This window comes from Lycium barbarum, chromosome 1 (assembly GCF_019175385.1).
Source record: "Lycium barbarum isolate Lr01 chromosome 1, ASM1917538v2, whole genome shotgun sequence".
NCBI lineage: Eukaryota > Viridiplantae > Streptophyta > Magnoliopsida > Solanales > Solanaceae > Lycium > Lycium barbarum.
The window spans coordinates 150,039,921-150,058,893 of NC_083337.1; the positions used below are offsets into that span (position 1 = coordinate 150,039,921).

General features: G+C 35.3%; 1 protein-coding gene across 1 annotated transcript; it reads left to right on the top strand.

The window, feature by feature from the left end:
• The first annotated feature begins 4,251 nt into the window (after positions 1 to 4,251).
• On the top strand, positions 4,252 to 8,374 carry LOC132643807 (serine/threonine protein phosphatase 2A 57 kDa regulatory subunit B' kappa isoform). Its single transcript, XM_060360337.1, has 2 exons — positions 4,252 to 6,287; positions 7,711 to 8,374. Exons 1-2 carry the CDS (start codon positions 5,148 to 5,150, stop codon positions 8,068 to 8,070), a joined length of 1,500 nt encoding a protein of 499 aa, XP_060216320.1. The 5' UTR covers positions 4,252 to 5,147; the 3' UTR covers positions 8,071 to 8,374.
• The last annotated feature ends 10,599 nt before the right edge of the window (positions 8,375 to 18,973 follow it).

Here is an 18,973-nt window from a genome sequence, read left to right on the forward strand (position 1 = left end):
ATTTAATAACTGGTATAATATATGTTATGAAAAGGCAATAAATAATTAGTATGTAAAAAATATATTTTATCAAATGTTGTATTGTAATTAATTCAACGAGTCCAAACCCGAAAAAATGAAATGATGACGAATCATCTAAAATTTGTAGTAAAGTAACACTTGTAATGTTAAAAATAAAAGTAGCGATATTAATAGCAGTGAAAATAAAGTATCCAGTTCGTCAATAAATTTAGACGTCCGAGTGAATAAAAATTAAATAAAGGAGGGACAAAATTGGATGTCAACACGTATCCATACTCATATCTATATCATGTACCTACCCATAACATGTACATATTCGTATCCATACTCATATCTATATCATGTACCTACCCATAGCATGTACATATTCATATCATACACATATCATTTATATAGCATACCCGACCACGAAGGCTCATTGTTTCACGTACCCGACCATAGCTAGGCTCGGTGATCATACATACCTGGCCAACCAAGGCTCAGTATTACACATACCTGGCCCTACCAAGGCTCAGTGTTGTCCGTACCCAACTGCAGTGGTGCGCGCGCGTTACATAAACATACATATATATTCTACCCGACCTTATAAGCTCGGGGTTCCATAATCGTCATACATAGATACATATACATAATAGCTCATAAGCATATTTACTATTATCATCACTATCATCATCGTCATCGTCATCGCTATTACCATTACAGTCGTCATCAATATCATTATCACTATTATAGTCATTCACTACTCTATCTTTATAGGCTTACTCGTCATATGAGGAACTTAGTACAATCGTAGCATACTAAGAATCGTGAGCTTACTAGCTCGGAAGATCGAATCATTTAAAAGACATCATAGACTTATGAAAGATTTAGATGTTTGGCCAAAGAACCATGCCTTATGAAAGAAGGGTTAGCCTTACATACCTTTCCGTTCAACTATTTACCACTTGCGCGTTCTCCTCCCGCGCTCACGTTTCTACCTTCATTAAAGTCATACTATCATTAGAAATCTATAGCTAGCATACATGACTAAAACTAGAGAAAATCGGACATCATCTCCTTTATTTATACGACATTCCTCCATAGCGTATATCAACTCCCAAACGTCAATAATACATTCACAATACTATAACAATAGTCATTATTCATCCATATTACCCACATTTCTCAATTTTACTTTCAATCACCCATATCCATGGTCATAACACACGACTACGTTCATTCACATACATTGCCTATCCCATGTTCTCAACATCATTTATAACATATTTATATCACGACACATCAAGAATCACAACTCAATTCAAGCTATTTCTCAAAATGGCACTATTCCACATTCATGACCCATTTTTTCTATACCCTTCTACAATCCAAGTATTTCAACTCTCAAATACCCTAAACAACATAGAAATATCATAAATCTTACCTTAGATGTTGTAGGAACAAGCCTTGGTTGGTAATACTCCACTTGAGCAAAAACCCTAGTCAATCTCCAATGAGATTTCTTGACTTGAATGATCTTTAATGGGTTTTCTTACACTTGATTCACTTGGTTTATGTTGTTGATCACTAATAACTCTTGAATTCTTGTGGAATAAATGTAGAGAGATGTTTTAGAGAGAAGGGGTGTGATATGGAAGTGAAATGAAGTAAAACTTGGTCCCTTATTTAATAAACCAAACCTGTCCCCGACCAGATATACGGACCAACATACGGTCCGTATATATTATACGGGCCGTATGTTTGGCCGTATGTTTGGTCCAGAAAGGTATGCCATCCTGGGCTGATTATACGGTCCCAACATACGGACCGTATAATTTATACGACCAGTATGTTTGGCCGTATAATCCCCAGTATTCCGAAGCTCGATTTCGTCGACTCGTTTGATCTCGAATCCTTATGGAACCTTCTTAACACTTGTTTAACACCTCAATACCAATCCAAGGGACGTTATCACTCTTCCCCAAGACATCATTAAATCCTCGTTACTCGTAATTCCTTTTCGATACCTATCGCATGCCTTGCCTTCTCTTGGCCAACTTTCTTCCCCTATCTCAAACATCTTTGAAATCTTAACTAGGGTCATCGAATGTCATTTCTTACCTATTGAAATACCGTATGCTCGTACTCTTCACTAGTCTATTCACTTATGCATCAACAGAAAATTTTTCGAGGTATAACAGGGAGGGGGGAGGACGTCGGTGAATCCCTACGTCGGTGGGAACCCCATTCTAGTCTAATTATAATAGGTTTGGTATATTTATGATAAATTTGTATTATGGTAATATATGATTTGTAATTAGACTAGGATAAGAAAGATCTTACAGGTCATTATGATAAATATAAAACAGAATGAATTCTCTCATTATTCATGTCTCTCGAAATTATCTTTCCTCTCTCGATTTTAACATATCTGCAATAATTGTTTTAGTGCCTTCCTTAGTTGTCCGAAGTTGCAATCGGAGTGCATGACTATTTCCCTAGATTGAAGCGTACAATTCTGAACAGCTTGCCAAACTTTTTTTGACAGAATAATATCCTATAACCTGAACAAGGACACCTTCTTTTAAAGATGGTTGTAACCAACTAAAAAGAAATTGATCCTTTTTTTTTCCAAGTTAAATAGGTTCGATTGACAACTGCTCATCAACAATACTTGCTTCATCTGGATGCTCTTTGTGAGTTTCGATGGATACTTATGAGATTCAACCAATGAGCTTGTCCCCTTAACATACGAAGAAATTGAGATTTTCATTAAATATAGTTGTTCCTATATAGCATGATTAAATAAGGGGGATATATTGGGGCAAAAGAATTGGTGTTACTAGTAAACTCGAGTTGATGAGGCTGGTGAGTGATTGTGAAGCCATAGGCTTGTCTAAGCTTTACTATTAGAGAGTTTGTGAGCAAAGGTAACAATATATATTTCACTATCTTCTATATATATATACACAAACAATCATGGACACATGATAAGCTAAAAGGATTTGAACTAGACTAAGCCTCTTTTGATCCGCTTATTTTAGGTGTTTTTAAGTCAAAATAACTTTAAACATTTTTGTGGTGTTTGAGTCTAATAAAAGTGTTTTTAAACATTTATTTTTAAGTCAAAATAATAAAAATAAGTCAAAAAACATAAGTTCTAAACGCCTCTAACTAATGGTGCTTTAATTTGAAGCAATATGACATGCTAGATTGCCTATATCTTCTGTAAAGTGCATGTGTGCAACAAGTGGGAGAACTATTTTTATGCTAAAATATCAGATTGTACTACATGCATACATATTAAGAGTAATTATTGCTGTCACTAGTAATTAAATTGCATCATACAAAATGCAGAGGGTAACTAGTTTACAATCAATATATCTCGTACCTGTTGGTGTTACTTTTATCATCATTTGATACCTTTTGCCACGTACACCTTGTCTCGGCTTATTTTTTCTGATATACTTATAACACTTTCTCATATAAATTGAAAGACTTTTTGTAAAAAAACGACAAATATTGCTTAAAAAGAGAAAAAAATAATTGAATTAGGAGAGCATAAACCAACAAAACTTATATAGTCTAATGATACATGTGATATCCTTTCTAATTTTCGTTGTTTTCATCTTTATTCTTGACCCCTCATGCTACATTTTTTCCTTTGTAAAGAAAGCTGATTAGTCGTTTGGAAGAATTTATTTTAAGTAAGTTGTGTGAAGAAAACACTTTTTGGAAGTAAAATTTTATTTGGATTTTAATTTTTCTTTTCAAGATTGATGAATAATTTGTGAGGGAGTAATTTTTTTTTTAAAAAAACATCCCCAATCCACTTCATAAAAAACAAAGTTTTTGACAACTGTGATATTCGAACCGGCTTATGTATACCTCAACTAATTTAATAGATACTTGTTAAGTTGTTATCTTTCACTAACACATGTATCGAATAATTCATCTTACAAATAGTTTTCAAAAGAACTTTTTATAACAACTTTTTAAAACAGTAAAACAAACATTTTTTTTGTGATTTTATTAAATGCCAAGATTGAAGGAAAAATAAAGTTAAAATACAATAACCCTAAAAAAAAAAAAAAAAAAAAAAAAGAGCATCTTTTTCAAATTTGTGTGGTGACCCTGCTCTCTTTACATTTCCACAAGGCTGAAGCTGAGAGGCTGTGAGACCCACCTGTATTCTCTCAGAAAATAAGGCAAGCAATAAAACCCATCTCACAAATCGAGAAAAATATTGAAACAAGGAAAAAAGCAGAACATTATTGTGAAAGAAATAAAAAGTAAGCTAGTCATTCAAATTACTGACCCCTTTTTTTCTATAATTACTATACAATAAATTATTATTGTCAAAAAGATACAAACAAACAATGATGGACTTTCATCATTTTCCCTCTGCACCATGCATCCATGCCAAGGTTCATAATTAAGCTCTGAAACCCACTTACCATACCTTGTTTCCCTACCCACCCACCCCTACCCCATTTTACCCCCCCACCCCACCTCCTCTAACACCCCTTCAAACCCAAAATTTTCTTAATCAAGAACAAAGCTTTTTCACTTCTTGATTTTTGTATGTGTATTTTCACATGTATAAATGTACTAGTGCATGGAAACATGAATTATGAATGACATTTTTTGTTTTCTTGAACCTTGTTTTTAGCATCTGAATCTCCATCCTTCCCACCACCCACCCACAATTCTGACACCCTCCCACCTCATCTGCAATATTGAATCTTTTTTCATAATTATGTATATATAAATAGTTCTAATGAATGTGTATGAGATCTAGGCTCTCTCTCTTAAAGAATCCAAGGTTGTAAAATTGAGCCAAAAAAGGCTTCAGCTTTACATCATTCTTCTCAACCTTTTTACCTCTTTGTAATCAAGATCTGAACACCCTTTCACTCATTATGAGGAAAGATTTGATTTTTATGGCAACCCTTTTCTTGGTATAGCTCAAAGTTTGCAGATTTTTTCTCCAATGGGGTTTTGGTTTAGATCTTGGGTTTGTACTAGAAATGGTACAACTCTAGGGTTATTGCCCTTTACCAGTAATACCTTGATTTGAGTGTTCTTTTTACAACCTGTGTCTGTTTTGAGTCTGTTGTTGTGTTAAAGATTGTGAAAATTTCACCATGTGGAAGCATTTTCTTAGTAGGCTTCCTAAGAAATCACTGAAATCTGAGTCAGTAGACTCAGGAAGAGGCAATTCGGGCTTACACGGCCCGAATGCAAGCTCAAATTTGGGCCCTGGAAGGCCCAATAGTGCTCCAAGGAGGACTTCCTCAGTTGTGTTCCCAGCAAGTGTGATTGCTGGGATTGAGCCTTTGATTTCCTTCAAAGATGTGCCTAGCTCTGAAAAGATGAATCTTTTTATCAGTAAGTTAAGCCTTTGCTGTGTAGATTTTGATTTTAGGGACCCAACTAAGAATGTAGCAGAAAAGGAACTTAAAAGGGCCACATTGTTTGAGCTTTTGGATTTTGTATCATCTAATCCACCCAAATTTTCAGAACCTGCAATTCTTGCAATGTGTAAAACATGTGCTGTTAATTTGTTTCGGGTTTTCCCTCCTAATTATAGGTCTAGTAATAGCCGCCACGCCAGCGAAAATGATGATGATGAGCCTACTTTTGATCCTGCTTGGCCTCATTTGCAAATTGTGTATGATCTGTTGCTTAAGTTTGTAACATCTTCTTCTTTAGAAGCTAAGGTTGCAAAGAAATATATAAACCATCAGTTCATCTTGAAATTACTTGACTTGTTTGATTCTGAAGATCCAAGGGAAAGAGATTGTTTGAAAGCTATTTTGCATAGGATTTATGGCAAGTTCATGGTCCATAGGCCTTTTATAAGGAAGAGTATAAGCAATGTGTTTTACCGTGTTGTGTTCGAGTCTGAGAAACATAACGGGATCGCTGAACTGTTGGAGATTTTTGGAAGTGTGGTTACGGGTTTTGCTCTGCCATTGAAAGAGGAGCATAAGATCTTTTTGTCAAGGGCTTTGATTCCTTTGCACAAGCCAAAATCCCTGGGGATTTACTTTCAACAGTTATCATATTGTGTTACTCAGTTCATAGAGAAGGATCCCAAATTGGCTAGCACTGTGATTAGGGGCTTGTTGAAGTACTGGCCTGTCACTAATACCCAAAAGGAGGTGATGTTTTTGAGTGAGTTGGAAGAAATTCTGGAAGTTATTAACATGGCTGAGTTCCAACAAGTGATGGTTCCCTTGTTCTGGCGGATCGGTTGCTGCATCAATAGTTTCCATTTTCAGGTAATAATTATGTTGCTAGACATGCATATATTTGTGCATGTGTGTGTACTATATCATAGTTTTACTTTTGTTTGTTACGTAGTTTTCTGAATTGTTGGTTAGATACTTATATGTGGTTTTGTTCAAGGATCTATGAACAAATATTGTGAAAAGATTTCTTTTTAATGGATATATAGGATTCATAAGGCTTACTTGGAATGGAAGTGCAATTGATTGATTGCTATTTTCTTCATCCAGTTGTTTGACTTGTAAAGAATCAGGATCCTCCCAGATTTACATGCATTTGTAGTTGTGAGGTTTTTACACGAAGAACTTCAAATGTACTAATAGTTCAGTTGCCTCTAATAATAGATTTCTAGATTGCAGACAGGACTAGACAGGACTTTTTCAACAACAATGAGTTGAGAACTTAACATTACGGAACCAAGAAGGACTTGTTCCAACCACAAGAGAATGTTCATGATGTTTTGTTGACGACTTGAAAAAACACTCTAATTAATCAACTGGGTAAACAAGTGGTTTCAAGGGGATGAGAATAGATAAGACTGCTGAAGAAGAAATTCTATTACTGTTTCTAGGGCATTTCCGGGATCAAGTTAAAAAGTTTCATCAGGAAACCTGTCCATAAGAAGAATGAGATACATTGCGTAAATCTTCATTGTTCAGTCATTGATTTAAGTATCTTTGTTCATTCTTGGACTAAAAAGTTGGAGTTCCAGAGGCTGAGAGAAACTGAAGAATTAAGTGGATCTTTGACATATTTAACTTGAAAAAAGCCAATTATTCCTGGGCCTGTTTGGCCAAGTCTTCTGTCGTCAGTCAGTCACTTCAATGAATGCCACCACCATATTCTGAAGAGGTTGAGGGAGTCTAGTATGCTATTTTTAAACCTGCAAGTGCAAACACACATCTAAAGAGTGAATTTCTACTTGTTATAAACTAGTTTATGGCCAACTTGTATAAATATTAGTTGATCCAAGTCTTCTACTATATATCTTGGATATAATCATTGGATGGTGCCACATGGATTGCCGACGTGGCGTTCATGTCATATGTTTGGTGTCTATTTTTAAGTAGTACCCAACCTTTTGTTTATGGTGTTAGAATCTTGACTGGCTTATTGTTCTGTGGATTTCTCTTCCTCCATGTAATTTCCAAGAAGTCCTCCTACATGGACACAAAGGAGGTTTGTCTTTCACTTATACTTAGCTCTTACATTCTCCTTTTCCTCTTTATGATTCTTCTCCATTTTCTTTTATTGCCGGGGCTGGAGATTGTTGGGTTCAGGGGCACAATTTGCCTTAAGCATCTCACTTCTAAGGCATATATAGTTTGTTTATGCAGCTAATTATGATCTTACCAAGAGTGAGGACTATGTTTATGAATTGTGTATCCGTCTAATAACCAAACTATTATTGTGCAGGTAGCTGAAAGGGCTCTGTTCCTTTGGAATAATGACCAAATTGTGAATTTGATTGCACATAACCGGCATGTGATTCTCCCGGTTATATTCCCAGCTGTGGAAACCAATGCTGAGAACCACTGGAACCATGCTGTGCAGAACTTGAGTTTAAATGTAAGGAGGATGTTCTCCGAAATGGATGATGTGCTTTTCATGGCTTGCCATTCCCATTACAAGGAAGAACAAGAGAAAATAAACTTGGATGCTGTAAAACGGAAGGAAGCATGGGAACAGCTGGAGACTGCTGCAAGTCTACGTCCGCCTGTAGCTGGAAACATCGCTGTCCTGGTAACGCCTTTAGCAACTTCAATCACTTGCTAAGTGGCAACTCCACTCTATCCTTGTCCCCGTGTTTTTGCTGTGTATGTTCCACGCAATTTAGGAGCCATGGAGAAACCAGAATGGCATTGTAGGATGGAAAATGGCTGCTGTCTGGTGCACAAGGTTTTTGAAGATCAACCCGATGACAGCCTTAACTGTTGTAACTTAGTGCTACAACTGTGTTGCGCGTGAAGGGGGCTTGGTGTAGTGGGCTAAACTAACATTTGTTTATTTTTATTTTCCTTTTTGAACATTTTGTCATGGCCTATATTTATAGTTATCTAAATGGCTGATAATTTCATTACCTAGAGCCTGGTTTCTTCATTGTTCAGCTTTGCTAGTTGGATGAGTGTGTTAGATATCATTTTAATATGGTAAAGAAGAAAAAGAAAAATAGAGGTTTTTCATTACCATTTCACTTTTTCATTCTTAACCAAAAAATATTGACTCATTTGTATATTTTAGAAGCTTCTAATATTTACCTTTTCATTATGCCCTCGACCAGATACTTTTAATTGTTTAGTCTAAATTTATTTGAAGAAAAAGAAAAGAATTGTAGAAAAGTTTCAGATTTAGCAAAAAAAAAATTGCACCTGTTTCTGGAACAAACTTAATAGGGTAATGAAAATTGCATAGAACACGAGAATAGAAAGACAGAGAAAAGAAGCTGCTGCAATACTTCATCCATAGTATCTCAGGCCTTGACGTGGTTTTCCAGACATTTTATTTTATTAAAGAGAAAATCAGACTAGAGGGTACACCATGCTTGTACTCTTTGTACTTTTATTATGTGCTGTAAAGGGATACTTTACAGCAAAACATTTGAACTTTCAACAATACCTTAGAAGAGTACGACCACAATCCAACTACGTTAAAAAGAAAAAGTACTATTCCATGCGTCTCAATTTTGAGTTTGTTAATTTCATTTTTGTTTGTCTCTTTCTATGTTTAATAAGTTGATAGTTTAAACATTCTACGTGAGAAGTTTATAATTACAAGATTCAAAAAATATTTTAGTACATTATACACATCTTTAATCTAGGATCACAAGATTCAAAAGTTTCTCTTTATTTCTTAAACTCCGTACCTAGTCAAACTAAGATATTTAAATGGGGATGATGGGAGTATTTATCTACTAAAAACCCGAAAGATGCTTTTTTTCCCAAAGTATAATGACGTATAATATTACACACACACCATTGTATAATATTGTATATTGGGCTACGTGACGTAAATATTTTCAAAAGCTGTATATTTTTTAAAGTATTTTTTTTTTTTGGCTACATCCTATTCATGTGAGCACAACATATTACTAGTATAATTGAATTGTTGACTAATAAGTTAAGGAGAAAGGTAATAGTTGGAAGACGAATGTGAAATTATTGGGAAAAAGGTTAAATTTTCACTTTTACTGTGCAAAAAGGATTAATTTTATTTTCCATTAAACTTTGTGAATAAAATACTCTTACCAATATTTAGGTAATATACCCCTATTTCATTTAGGCTGTTCAAGATAGACGTTCAAATTTCACGTGATACCAACAATTTAATGAGATGGATCCCACATAACATGTAACCTCATAGCCCTATTTGACCTCTCCCTTCTTATTCCTCTTCCACCACAAGTACATCCTCCTCTCCACCACCATTATGTCAAGAAACATTGAGCTGTCCTCCTCTAAAACCAATGAAGAAAAATGCAGTTGCACCATCATTTATGTGATAGTAAGGATGATGAAGGAAGGTTTCCATCAGTAGGATTGAACCTTCACTTTGGACAATCTTAACAGAGAAAGAATATATTTGAGCTACTTAAGTTATGGTTAGGGTATTTTTGTGTGAATACTATAACAAAGGGTAAATTTGATACTTTTCGAATAGTAAAGGGGCAAATTTGATCTTTTCCCAATAATCAATACTCCCTCCGATTCAAAAAGAGTGATCACTTATCAAATCAAGAAAAAATTAATCTTAATTTTTCAGATTTGCCCTTATTAAGTGTTAAGTGGCCAAATTTCAATACCTATTTAATTAGGGGTAATTTAGTCAAATTATTCCCTATTTTTTAATAAAAATTAGTATTTTCTTAAGAATATGCTAATGACTAAGTAAACACTGTTTTTTAAGTGGAGGAAGTACTAGTAGTACTATTGCAAACATCAATGGGATTTGGGCCCTTGAGTCGGGGAAAAAATGTCATTTTCCCATTTCTGCTTCTCAACATTGGGATTGGCATCTTAGACAATGCGTTTGAAAAAAGAAAAGGTCTACCTGTTGAACTTATACATAAGCAAATTACTGGTTATGTCAGGGAAATTAGTGAAGCTTTCCCTAGTCAGTCTTCTCTATCCAAACAAGCCAAATTATTAACTTGGTCTCCACCTTGGAAACATAAAATTGAATATCAAAGGTAGTTTCAAGACACAAACTGTAGATGCTGTTCTTGGAGGATTTTTTTAGAGATAATCAACACAAGTGGATGTAGTGATACTCAGGTAAGTTGTATACTCAAGCCTTGTTACATAACTATGATGTATTAAGTAAGAACTAAAATTAGTAAAAGAAAGAGGATATTAGATTTCATCAGGAAACCAGTCAATAAGAAGAATATTGCTTAGATATGCATTGTTCAGTCATTGATTTAAGTGTCTTTGTTCATTCTTAGACTTAGAGACATTGGAGTTCCAGAGGCTGAGAGAAACTGAGGAAAGACTGTGGAGTATTAGGCAAGGACTAAAATTAGTATAAAAGAAAGGGGATATAAACTAGAAGTTAAAACGAACTGTCTACTTACTGTCAAGCTTATCATAGATGAAGACATACGGTATCATCCTATTAGGGCTACTATTGAAGATTGTAAGTATTTGTTGGAAGCTAACACGACTACTATTAGATCTATTTGGAGGGAAGCAAATTAAAGAGCAAATTTCTAAGAAATGAATGTCATGACATGAAGAAGATTTGCTAATTTAGAAAGATATTCATTTCTTTTCCTAATAGTTTTGAGTCATGTAGCTTATGAAAGATTTCAAAAAGTTTATTTACTCTTAACCGATGCACCCAAAAAAGTTGTTACCAAGATCTGGAAAATAATTCCAGTATTATGTTATACTGCGTTCGATTTTCGATTTTGATACAAGCAATACCAATATAACTTTATATCAAAATTCCAGTATATTTTATATTGGGAAAAGGGTCAAATATACCCCTCTATTTTAGTTTATTGGCTAACTTTACCTTCCGTTAGCCAAAGTAGCCAAATGTACCCCTCCGTTAGCCAAAGTATACACATATATCCCTTGAATTAATGGAAATCCCATCAGCCAAAATTACCCATGCCCGACCCGACTCGACTCGACCAAAAAATAATTCCCCCCCCCCCCCCCCCCCACCCTAATATACCCCTCCACGCTTCTATTCTTCAGTCAAAACACAAATCATCTTTGGTTTGTTAATATAATCTCCATCTCTTGTCTAATAATTTGCCTCAAATCAGCTGAAAACAAAAATGTGATAGGCGTAATTCCACATATTTTGTTAGATATAGCTAATGTTGGAAACAGATGTACACCCATTGATGGGAAAAGTCATAACTTGCTTCATTCATGAAGGCAAGTTACAACTCCACTAAATAACTCCCTATAGTAAAGAGAAAAAGAGTTATGTGATTCATGAATTAAGTGGGAGTTAAGGGAACTCTTGAGCGAATTGGACTTAGAAGTTTCAACATTATCCTATAAAAGGGATGAATAGAGATCATCCAAACACAATACAAAATACATTTAATGAGTTTTTCTTAAACAAAAGAGTGTAGTTGTTGTCGATAATTTACAAGACCCCACAAGTGATCTTGTAAGAAACCGTTCGGCAATTGGTGGTAGTAACACCTGTCAATCCTAGAGAAGAAGGTATGTATTATTCTGCATAAATCTCCGAGTTTAATTCAATTATTGGTATCAGAGCATCATGGTTAGATGTGTTTATCTTTCGCCATTGCATGATTAAAGTTTAGTGAAAGACGGATTTTTTTCTATTTGAAAAAAAAAGGTCATTTCAAATACTTTTTTGAAAACTATGATACTGACTTTTGCTAAGTTATCTCCTTGTATAAGATTCCACGGTGAACTAACTTTATATTAATGGAAAGTTATCTTCAATAGGTGTCCAACAATATATTATTCGTAAAATTATGTTATTGGATGAAGGAAATATGAGCTTCAGAAGTTGACTGCTCAAATAGGTAGACATTTTGGAAAATTTCAGATTTCCAGAAAAACATCATAACATGTGATAGTGTGCATCCAGAAGTAGTTTTGGGTGTTATACATATCTTTTTGAAAGGTTTTTTTTTCGAGCTTTGTTTTGATGTATTTGGCGCACTTCATGAACTTAAAACTTTTGTTTTGAAAGAAGAAAAAAATCATGATAATGTTATTTTTTGTAACCGGTTCATGAACATGTTTAATCTTAAAATAACAAAGGGCAATGTTCATGATTATAGTTTATGCCACTTTTATGAAAATAATGACATGTTTTATTTCCGAGTGGGAGTTCTAAATTGGTAGACAACTTGCTCATTTAGAACTATTACTATTAGTCGATTTGCTTATAATTAATCTAGAAAATATTGGTATGCGTAAGGTTATATGTGATGAAAGTAAGACAAACGTAGACTTTTGAACATGGCCCTACAATACATCGATATTAATCAAGATGCAATTTTTGAAGCAAATATATATATTGTATATTTGCTCACATGTGTTATGTCTTTTTATGTGCTTAGAAATTTTAAAAATGGCTTCAAAGACCATCATTGCTGAATTGAATAAGGGTAAGAAACTCGATGGTGACAATTATGATATTTGACACCGTAAAATTCAGTACGTCCTTGAAGAGCAGGATGTTTTGGAGACTCGCATTAATGTTATGGTTGAGCCGTCTAGTGGAAACACATAGCAACATAAGAAAGAAAAAGAGGCTTTTCAAGCCTGGAAGAAAAAAAATAGTATTGCTCGCATAACGTTGCTGAGCAGTATGGCTGATGATATGATGTGTGAATTTGAATAGTATCCACGACTCAAGCAATGTGGATAGCACTGAAAGATAAGTTTGGTGGCACTTCTGCCACAAAACTTAGGATGTTGACCATAAAGTTTGATACCTATAGATTGCGCCCTAACACATCGATGAGGCAACACTTAAGAGATATGTCAAACATGATAAAAGAGCTAAAATCAACTGGTTATAATCTTTCTGATGAACAGCAAGTGCAAGCTGTTATTAGATCTTTTCCTGCTAGTTGGGAATATATGAAAGTTCATATGACCCACAATGAAAGTATCAAGTATTTTGAAGACATTGAACACCATCTTGTTCTTGAAGATGAGCGTCGTGACGCCTCTAAAACAACTGAACAAGTTTTTCTAGCTGGATCTGTTGGGACTTCTAATCCTAAGTAAAAGAACACGCACAAGAAAGCTTGGAAGAAGATGGGATATGGTACGCCAAATCAGAAGGGAAAACCTCAATTTAAGAAGAGAGGAAAGCGTGGTAATAAAAAGGAGTGTTATTCCTACCACAAGATGGGTCATTTTGCACGGGATTGCCCGGAGCAGCATAAGGTAACACCATATACTGAAAATCCTCAATTTGTTTATGTCTCTAGTACAACATTAATGGCTGATGCTAATTCTATGTGGACTGTAGACTCAGGTGCCACAGACCACATAGCCAGAGACAGAGGATCATTTGTTGAGTACCGCCGGCTGCCTTCGGGAAGCAGATGGCTTTATATAGGAAATAATGCTTCAGTTGAAGTAAAAGGACCGCCGGCTGCCTTCGGGAAGCATATGGCTTTATATAGCCATCGAACACCACTTCTGTCTTATATGTTCCAGCTATTCGGCGGAGCTTAGTTTCAGTTATTTCTCTTCTTAAATTAGATTTCAGTTTAAATTTTCACAATAACTCTGTTGACATTGTTCATGGCAATAATTATTATGATTCTGGTTATTTATCTGATTGTTTTTTTTGTGTTGGACACAATTTGTGGTTTTAATTATATATCTAATAATCATAGTTGTTTTGCTTTCACAACAGCCTATATTTTAAATGTAAATACTTGGCATGCTAGACTTGGACGTATAGGTCTTGAAAGAATGAATAGATTGGCAAAAGAAGGAATGTTAGGGTCCTTAGCTAAAATTGAAATGCCAATTTTGTGAACATTGTCTTGCAGGAAAAACAACTAGAAAACCATTTGGAAAGGGAACCAGAGCTGAGTTTCCATTGCAACTCATTCATTCTGATATATGTGGTCCTATGAGGGTGAGGGAAAGGCATGAAGCCTCATATTTCAGTAATTCATAGATGATTATACTCGTTACGGTCATGTTTATATGATCTCCTATAAGTCAGAAGCATTGGAATGCTTTAGACAATTTATGAATTTGGTTGAGAATCAATTAAATCTAATAATAAAAGCATTAAGAACTGACCGAGGACTTGAGTATTTATCATATCAATTTAAGGATCTATGTGATGATAAAGGAACTGTAAAACAGTTAACAATTCCCATACACTCAATAAAGTGGAGTAGCAAAGCGAAGAAATAGAACTTTGCTTGAAATGGTTAGGTCTATGATGGTGCAGGCTAACTTGCCAATTTCTTATTGGGGAGATGCATTGATGTCTTCAGCTTTTGTGCTTAACCGTGTGCCCTCTAATCTGTTGCTTCCACACCCTATAAATAATGGACAGGTAGAAAACATGACTTAAATGTATTGCAACCTTGGGGGTTTGCAGCATACGCGCATGATTCTTCTCATAAATATGGGAAGTTAGGCCCAAAGGGCAAGAAATGCATCTTCATTGCCTATTCAAAGCAATCAAAGGCTTATATCTTCATAGGAGAAAATGAAGATGGAAGCATAACAGAACTTGAGTCACGAGATGCCATATTTATAGAGACAAAATTTCCTTATAAGGGTGATATTGATAGAACTGTGTCACTTTATGAAGTTATGGATCAGCAAGAAAATCTCCAAGATCAAAGAAGTGAGGAACAGGAAGTTGTACCTTCTCCTGTTGCTCCAAGTAGGAGAATTATTCATTTAGAGGATATTCCCCAATAGACACAGTTACGCAAGAGTACACGAGGAACTATTCTCCGACGTCATTTTGAGATCGAAGGGGAAGCATTAATTGTTACTCCGTAAGATGATGAAAAGTCTAATTTAGTTCAAGAAGCCTTTTTAGGCCCTACGAAGGATAAGTGGATGAAAACAATGGAAGAAGAAATGGATTCCATGAGGACAAACCATGTTTGGGATTTGGTTGATCTTCCGCCAAGCTGAAAATCAATTGGGAGCAAATGGGTTCTCAAAATTAAAAGAAAGGCGAATGACTCTATTGAACGCTACAAAGCCCGTTTAGTGGACAAGGGGTACACACAACAAGAGGGTATTGATTATGAAAATACCTTCTCTCTAGTTGTGATATTTAGCTCTATTAGACTAATTCTAGCTATAGTTGCAAGCATGAACTTGGAGTTACATCAAATGGATGTAAAGACCGTATTTCTCAACAGAGAACTCGATGAAGAAATTTTTATGGAGCAACCATTAGGTTTCATCCAAAATGGTCAAGAGCGCAAAGTTTGCAAACTCAAAAGGTCCATTTATGGACTTAAACAATCATCTAGGCAGTGATACTTGAGATTTCATCGAGCTATTACGTTTTATGACTTTAATATGATTGATGAAGACCACCGTGTGTATGAAACGGTCTAAAAGTGATTTTGTAATGTTATCCCTTTATGTGGATGATATACTATTAGCTGGAAATAGCCTTAATTTCGTAAACAATATAAAGAGTTGGTTGTCCCTCAATTTTGAAATGAAGGACATAGGTGAAGCAGATTACATCCTTGGAGTTATAATCCATAGAGATCGCTCTAAGAATCTAATAGCTCTAAAAAAGAGTCATACATAGGAAAGGTTCTTGAGCAGTTTAGGATGAAAGACTGCAAACCAATAGATACTCCTGTAGTTGAGCCTTGAAATGTGTCCCACAACTCAAAGTGAAATAGAAGCCATGAAGAGGGTCCCATATTCAAGTGCAATTGGGAGTTTAATATACGCAATGTTGTGTACACATCCCGACATTTGTTATGCAATTGGTCTTGTAAGCCGTTATCAGTCCAATCCACGACAAACACATTGGAAAGCTGTTAAGATTTTCTTGAGATACTTGAGGGGCACTGCTGATTATAAATTATGTTACCAAGGGAGTGACTTACAATTGGTAGGTTACTCTGATACTGATTGGTAGTCCACTTCTGATTATATATTCTTGCTTAATAATGGTACCATTTTGTGGAGTATCAAGAAACAAACATGTATAGCTTTGTCAACTATGGAAGCAAAGTTTGTTGTATATTCTGCAACAGTACAAGAAGTTGTGTCGCTAAAGAGATTCATGGAACACTTAGGGATCGATGACAAGCCAATGGATCCAGTGAAACTCTTTTGTGATAGCCAAGCAGCTGTAGCTTATACAAAAGATCCTAAGTATCATAGTAAGACTAATCACATAGATACAAAGTATAACTTTGTTTAGAGTCATCATAACACATGAGGAAATCACTCTACAGTACATTTCAACACACAAAATGGTGGTTGATCCCTTGACAAAGCCAATACCTAGAGATGTATTTATTGAGCATGTGAAATCTCTAGGGTTGCACAAATTGTAGTGTGTTGTATTTCCTTATTTGAATGTTTGAATACAATACCTGGATATTTCTTCTTGGAAGAATACACATATTTGTTTCATGAATATTTCAATCATATTTGTTAATTGGCACACAGACAATATTAGAGTATATTGTACAGGATGATAAGGTTGGCTTTCTCACACGAGCAGATAAGTAAAACACCTGAAAGGCCAAAACAATCTTGATTCTGCACTAAATAATCCAATGATTATTAATCCTTGGATTGTACTCCCAATATTGTAATATTGGCATAACAGCCCTCAGGATTCGCCTTCTTGATTGTTCGAATGAGTCCAATCATGCAATTTAGTAACCCAACCCAACACACCACCAACCCCCACCCCAAGTACCTAACAGCCACCTTAACGAAAGTATAACTTAAAAAAGCACTGAACTAAGTTATGCAAGTAAGCTTGGTAGACTTTTAACAACGTGTATTTAGTCTAGTATGAAGAAGGATTTATTAAAATGAAATAATAGAAATGTCAAAGTTGGAATCATTTAACAACAGGAGCTCTCAAACAGCTCCAAATACATGATAGCAAGTAGCTAACCAGATGCTGTTAAGTTACTTCTTACATATTGCCATTTCTTTTAACTTACTACCTCTGCTTCACTGAAATCTCCATATTTCTGGATCACCTACTGAAACATGATAGGACCATACATAATGGTTAAAAGTTGAAAGAGGAATGTACGAAAGAATGAGTCCCTTTCCAGGAAGGATAGATTATTGTATGTTAAAGATTAATGTCCTTCCGCATGAGAAAGTGACAATGGATCTGCCAAACATGAATTGGCCAACCGGACTTTAAATCAGCATTTCCTAGAACAGCGATTGGACTGGTTTTGGAGACAACAAAAGTTGCCACAGACCAAAGAAGTGAGGAACAGGAAGTTGTACCTTCTCCTGTTGCTCCAAGTAGGAGAATTATTCATTTAGAGGATATTCCCCAATAGACACAGTTACGCAAGAGTACACGAGGAACTATTCTCCGACGTCATTTTGAGATCGAAGGGGAAGCATTAATTGTTACTCCGTAAGATGAAGAGTCTAATTTAGTTCAAGAAGCCTTTTTAGGCCCTAATAAGGATAAGTGGATGAAAACAATTCAAGAAGAAATGGATTCCATGAGGACAAACCATGTTTGGGATTTGGTTGATCTTCCGCCAAGCCGAAAATCAATTGAGAGCAAATGGGTTCTCAAAATTAAAAGAAAGGCGAATGACTCTATTGAACACTACAAAGCCTGTTTAATGGCCAAGGGGTACACACAACAAGAGGGTATTGATTATGAAAATACCTTTTCTCCAGTTGTGAGATTCAGCTCTATTAGACTAATTCTAGCTATAGTTGCAAGCATGAACTTGGAGTTACATCAAATGTATGTAAAGACCGCATTTCTCAACGGAGAACTAGATGAAGAAATTTTTATGGAGCAACCATTAGGTTTCATCCAAAATGGACTTAAACAATCATCTAGGCAGTGGTACTTGAGATTTCATCGAGCTATTACGTTTTATAACTTTAATATGATTGATGAAGACCACCGTGTGTATATGAAACGGTCTGAAAGTGATTTTGTAATGTTATCCCTTTATGTGGATGATATACTATTAGCTGGAAATAGCCTTAATTTCGTAAATAATATAAAGAGTTGGTTGTCCCTCAATTTTGAAATGAAGGACATAGGTGAAGCAGATTACATCCTTGGGATTATAATCCATAGAGATCGCTCTAAGAATCTAATAGCTCTAAAAAAGAGTCATACATAGGAAAGGTTCTTGAGCAGTTTAGGATGAAAGACTGCAAACCAATAGATACTCCTGTAGCTAAAGGCGAAAGTTTGAGCCTTGAAATGTGTCCCACAACTCAAAGTGAAATAGAAGCCATGAAGAGGGTCCCATATTCAAGTGCAATTGGGAGTTTAATATACGCAATGTTGTGTACACATCCCGACATTTGTTATGCAATTGGTCTTGTAAGCCGTTATCAGTCCAATCCAGGACAAACACATTGGAAAGTTGTTTAGATTTTCTTGAGATACTTGAGGGGCACTGCTGATTATAAATTATGTTACCAAGGGAGTGACTTACAATTGGTAGGTTACTCTGATACTGATTGGT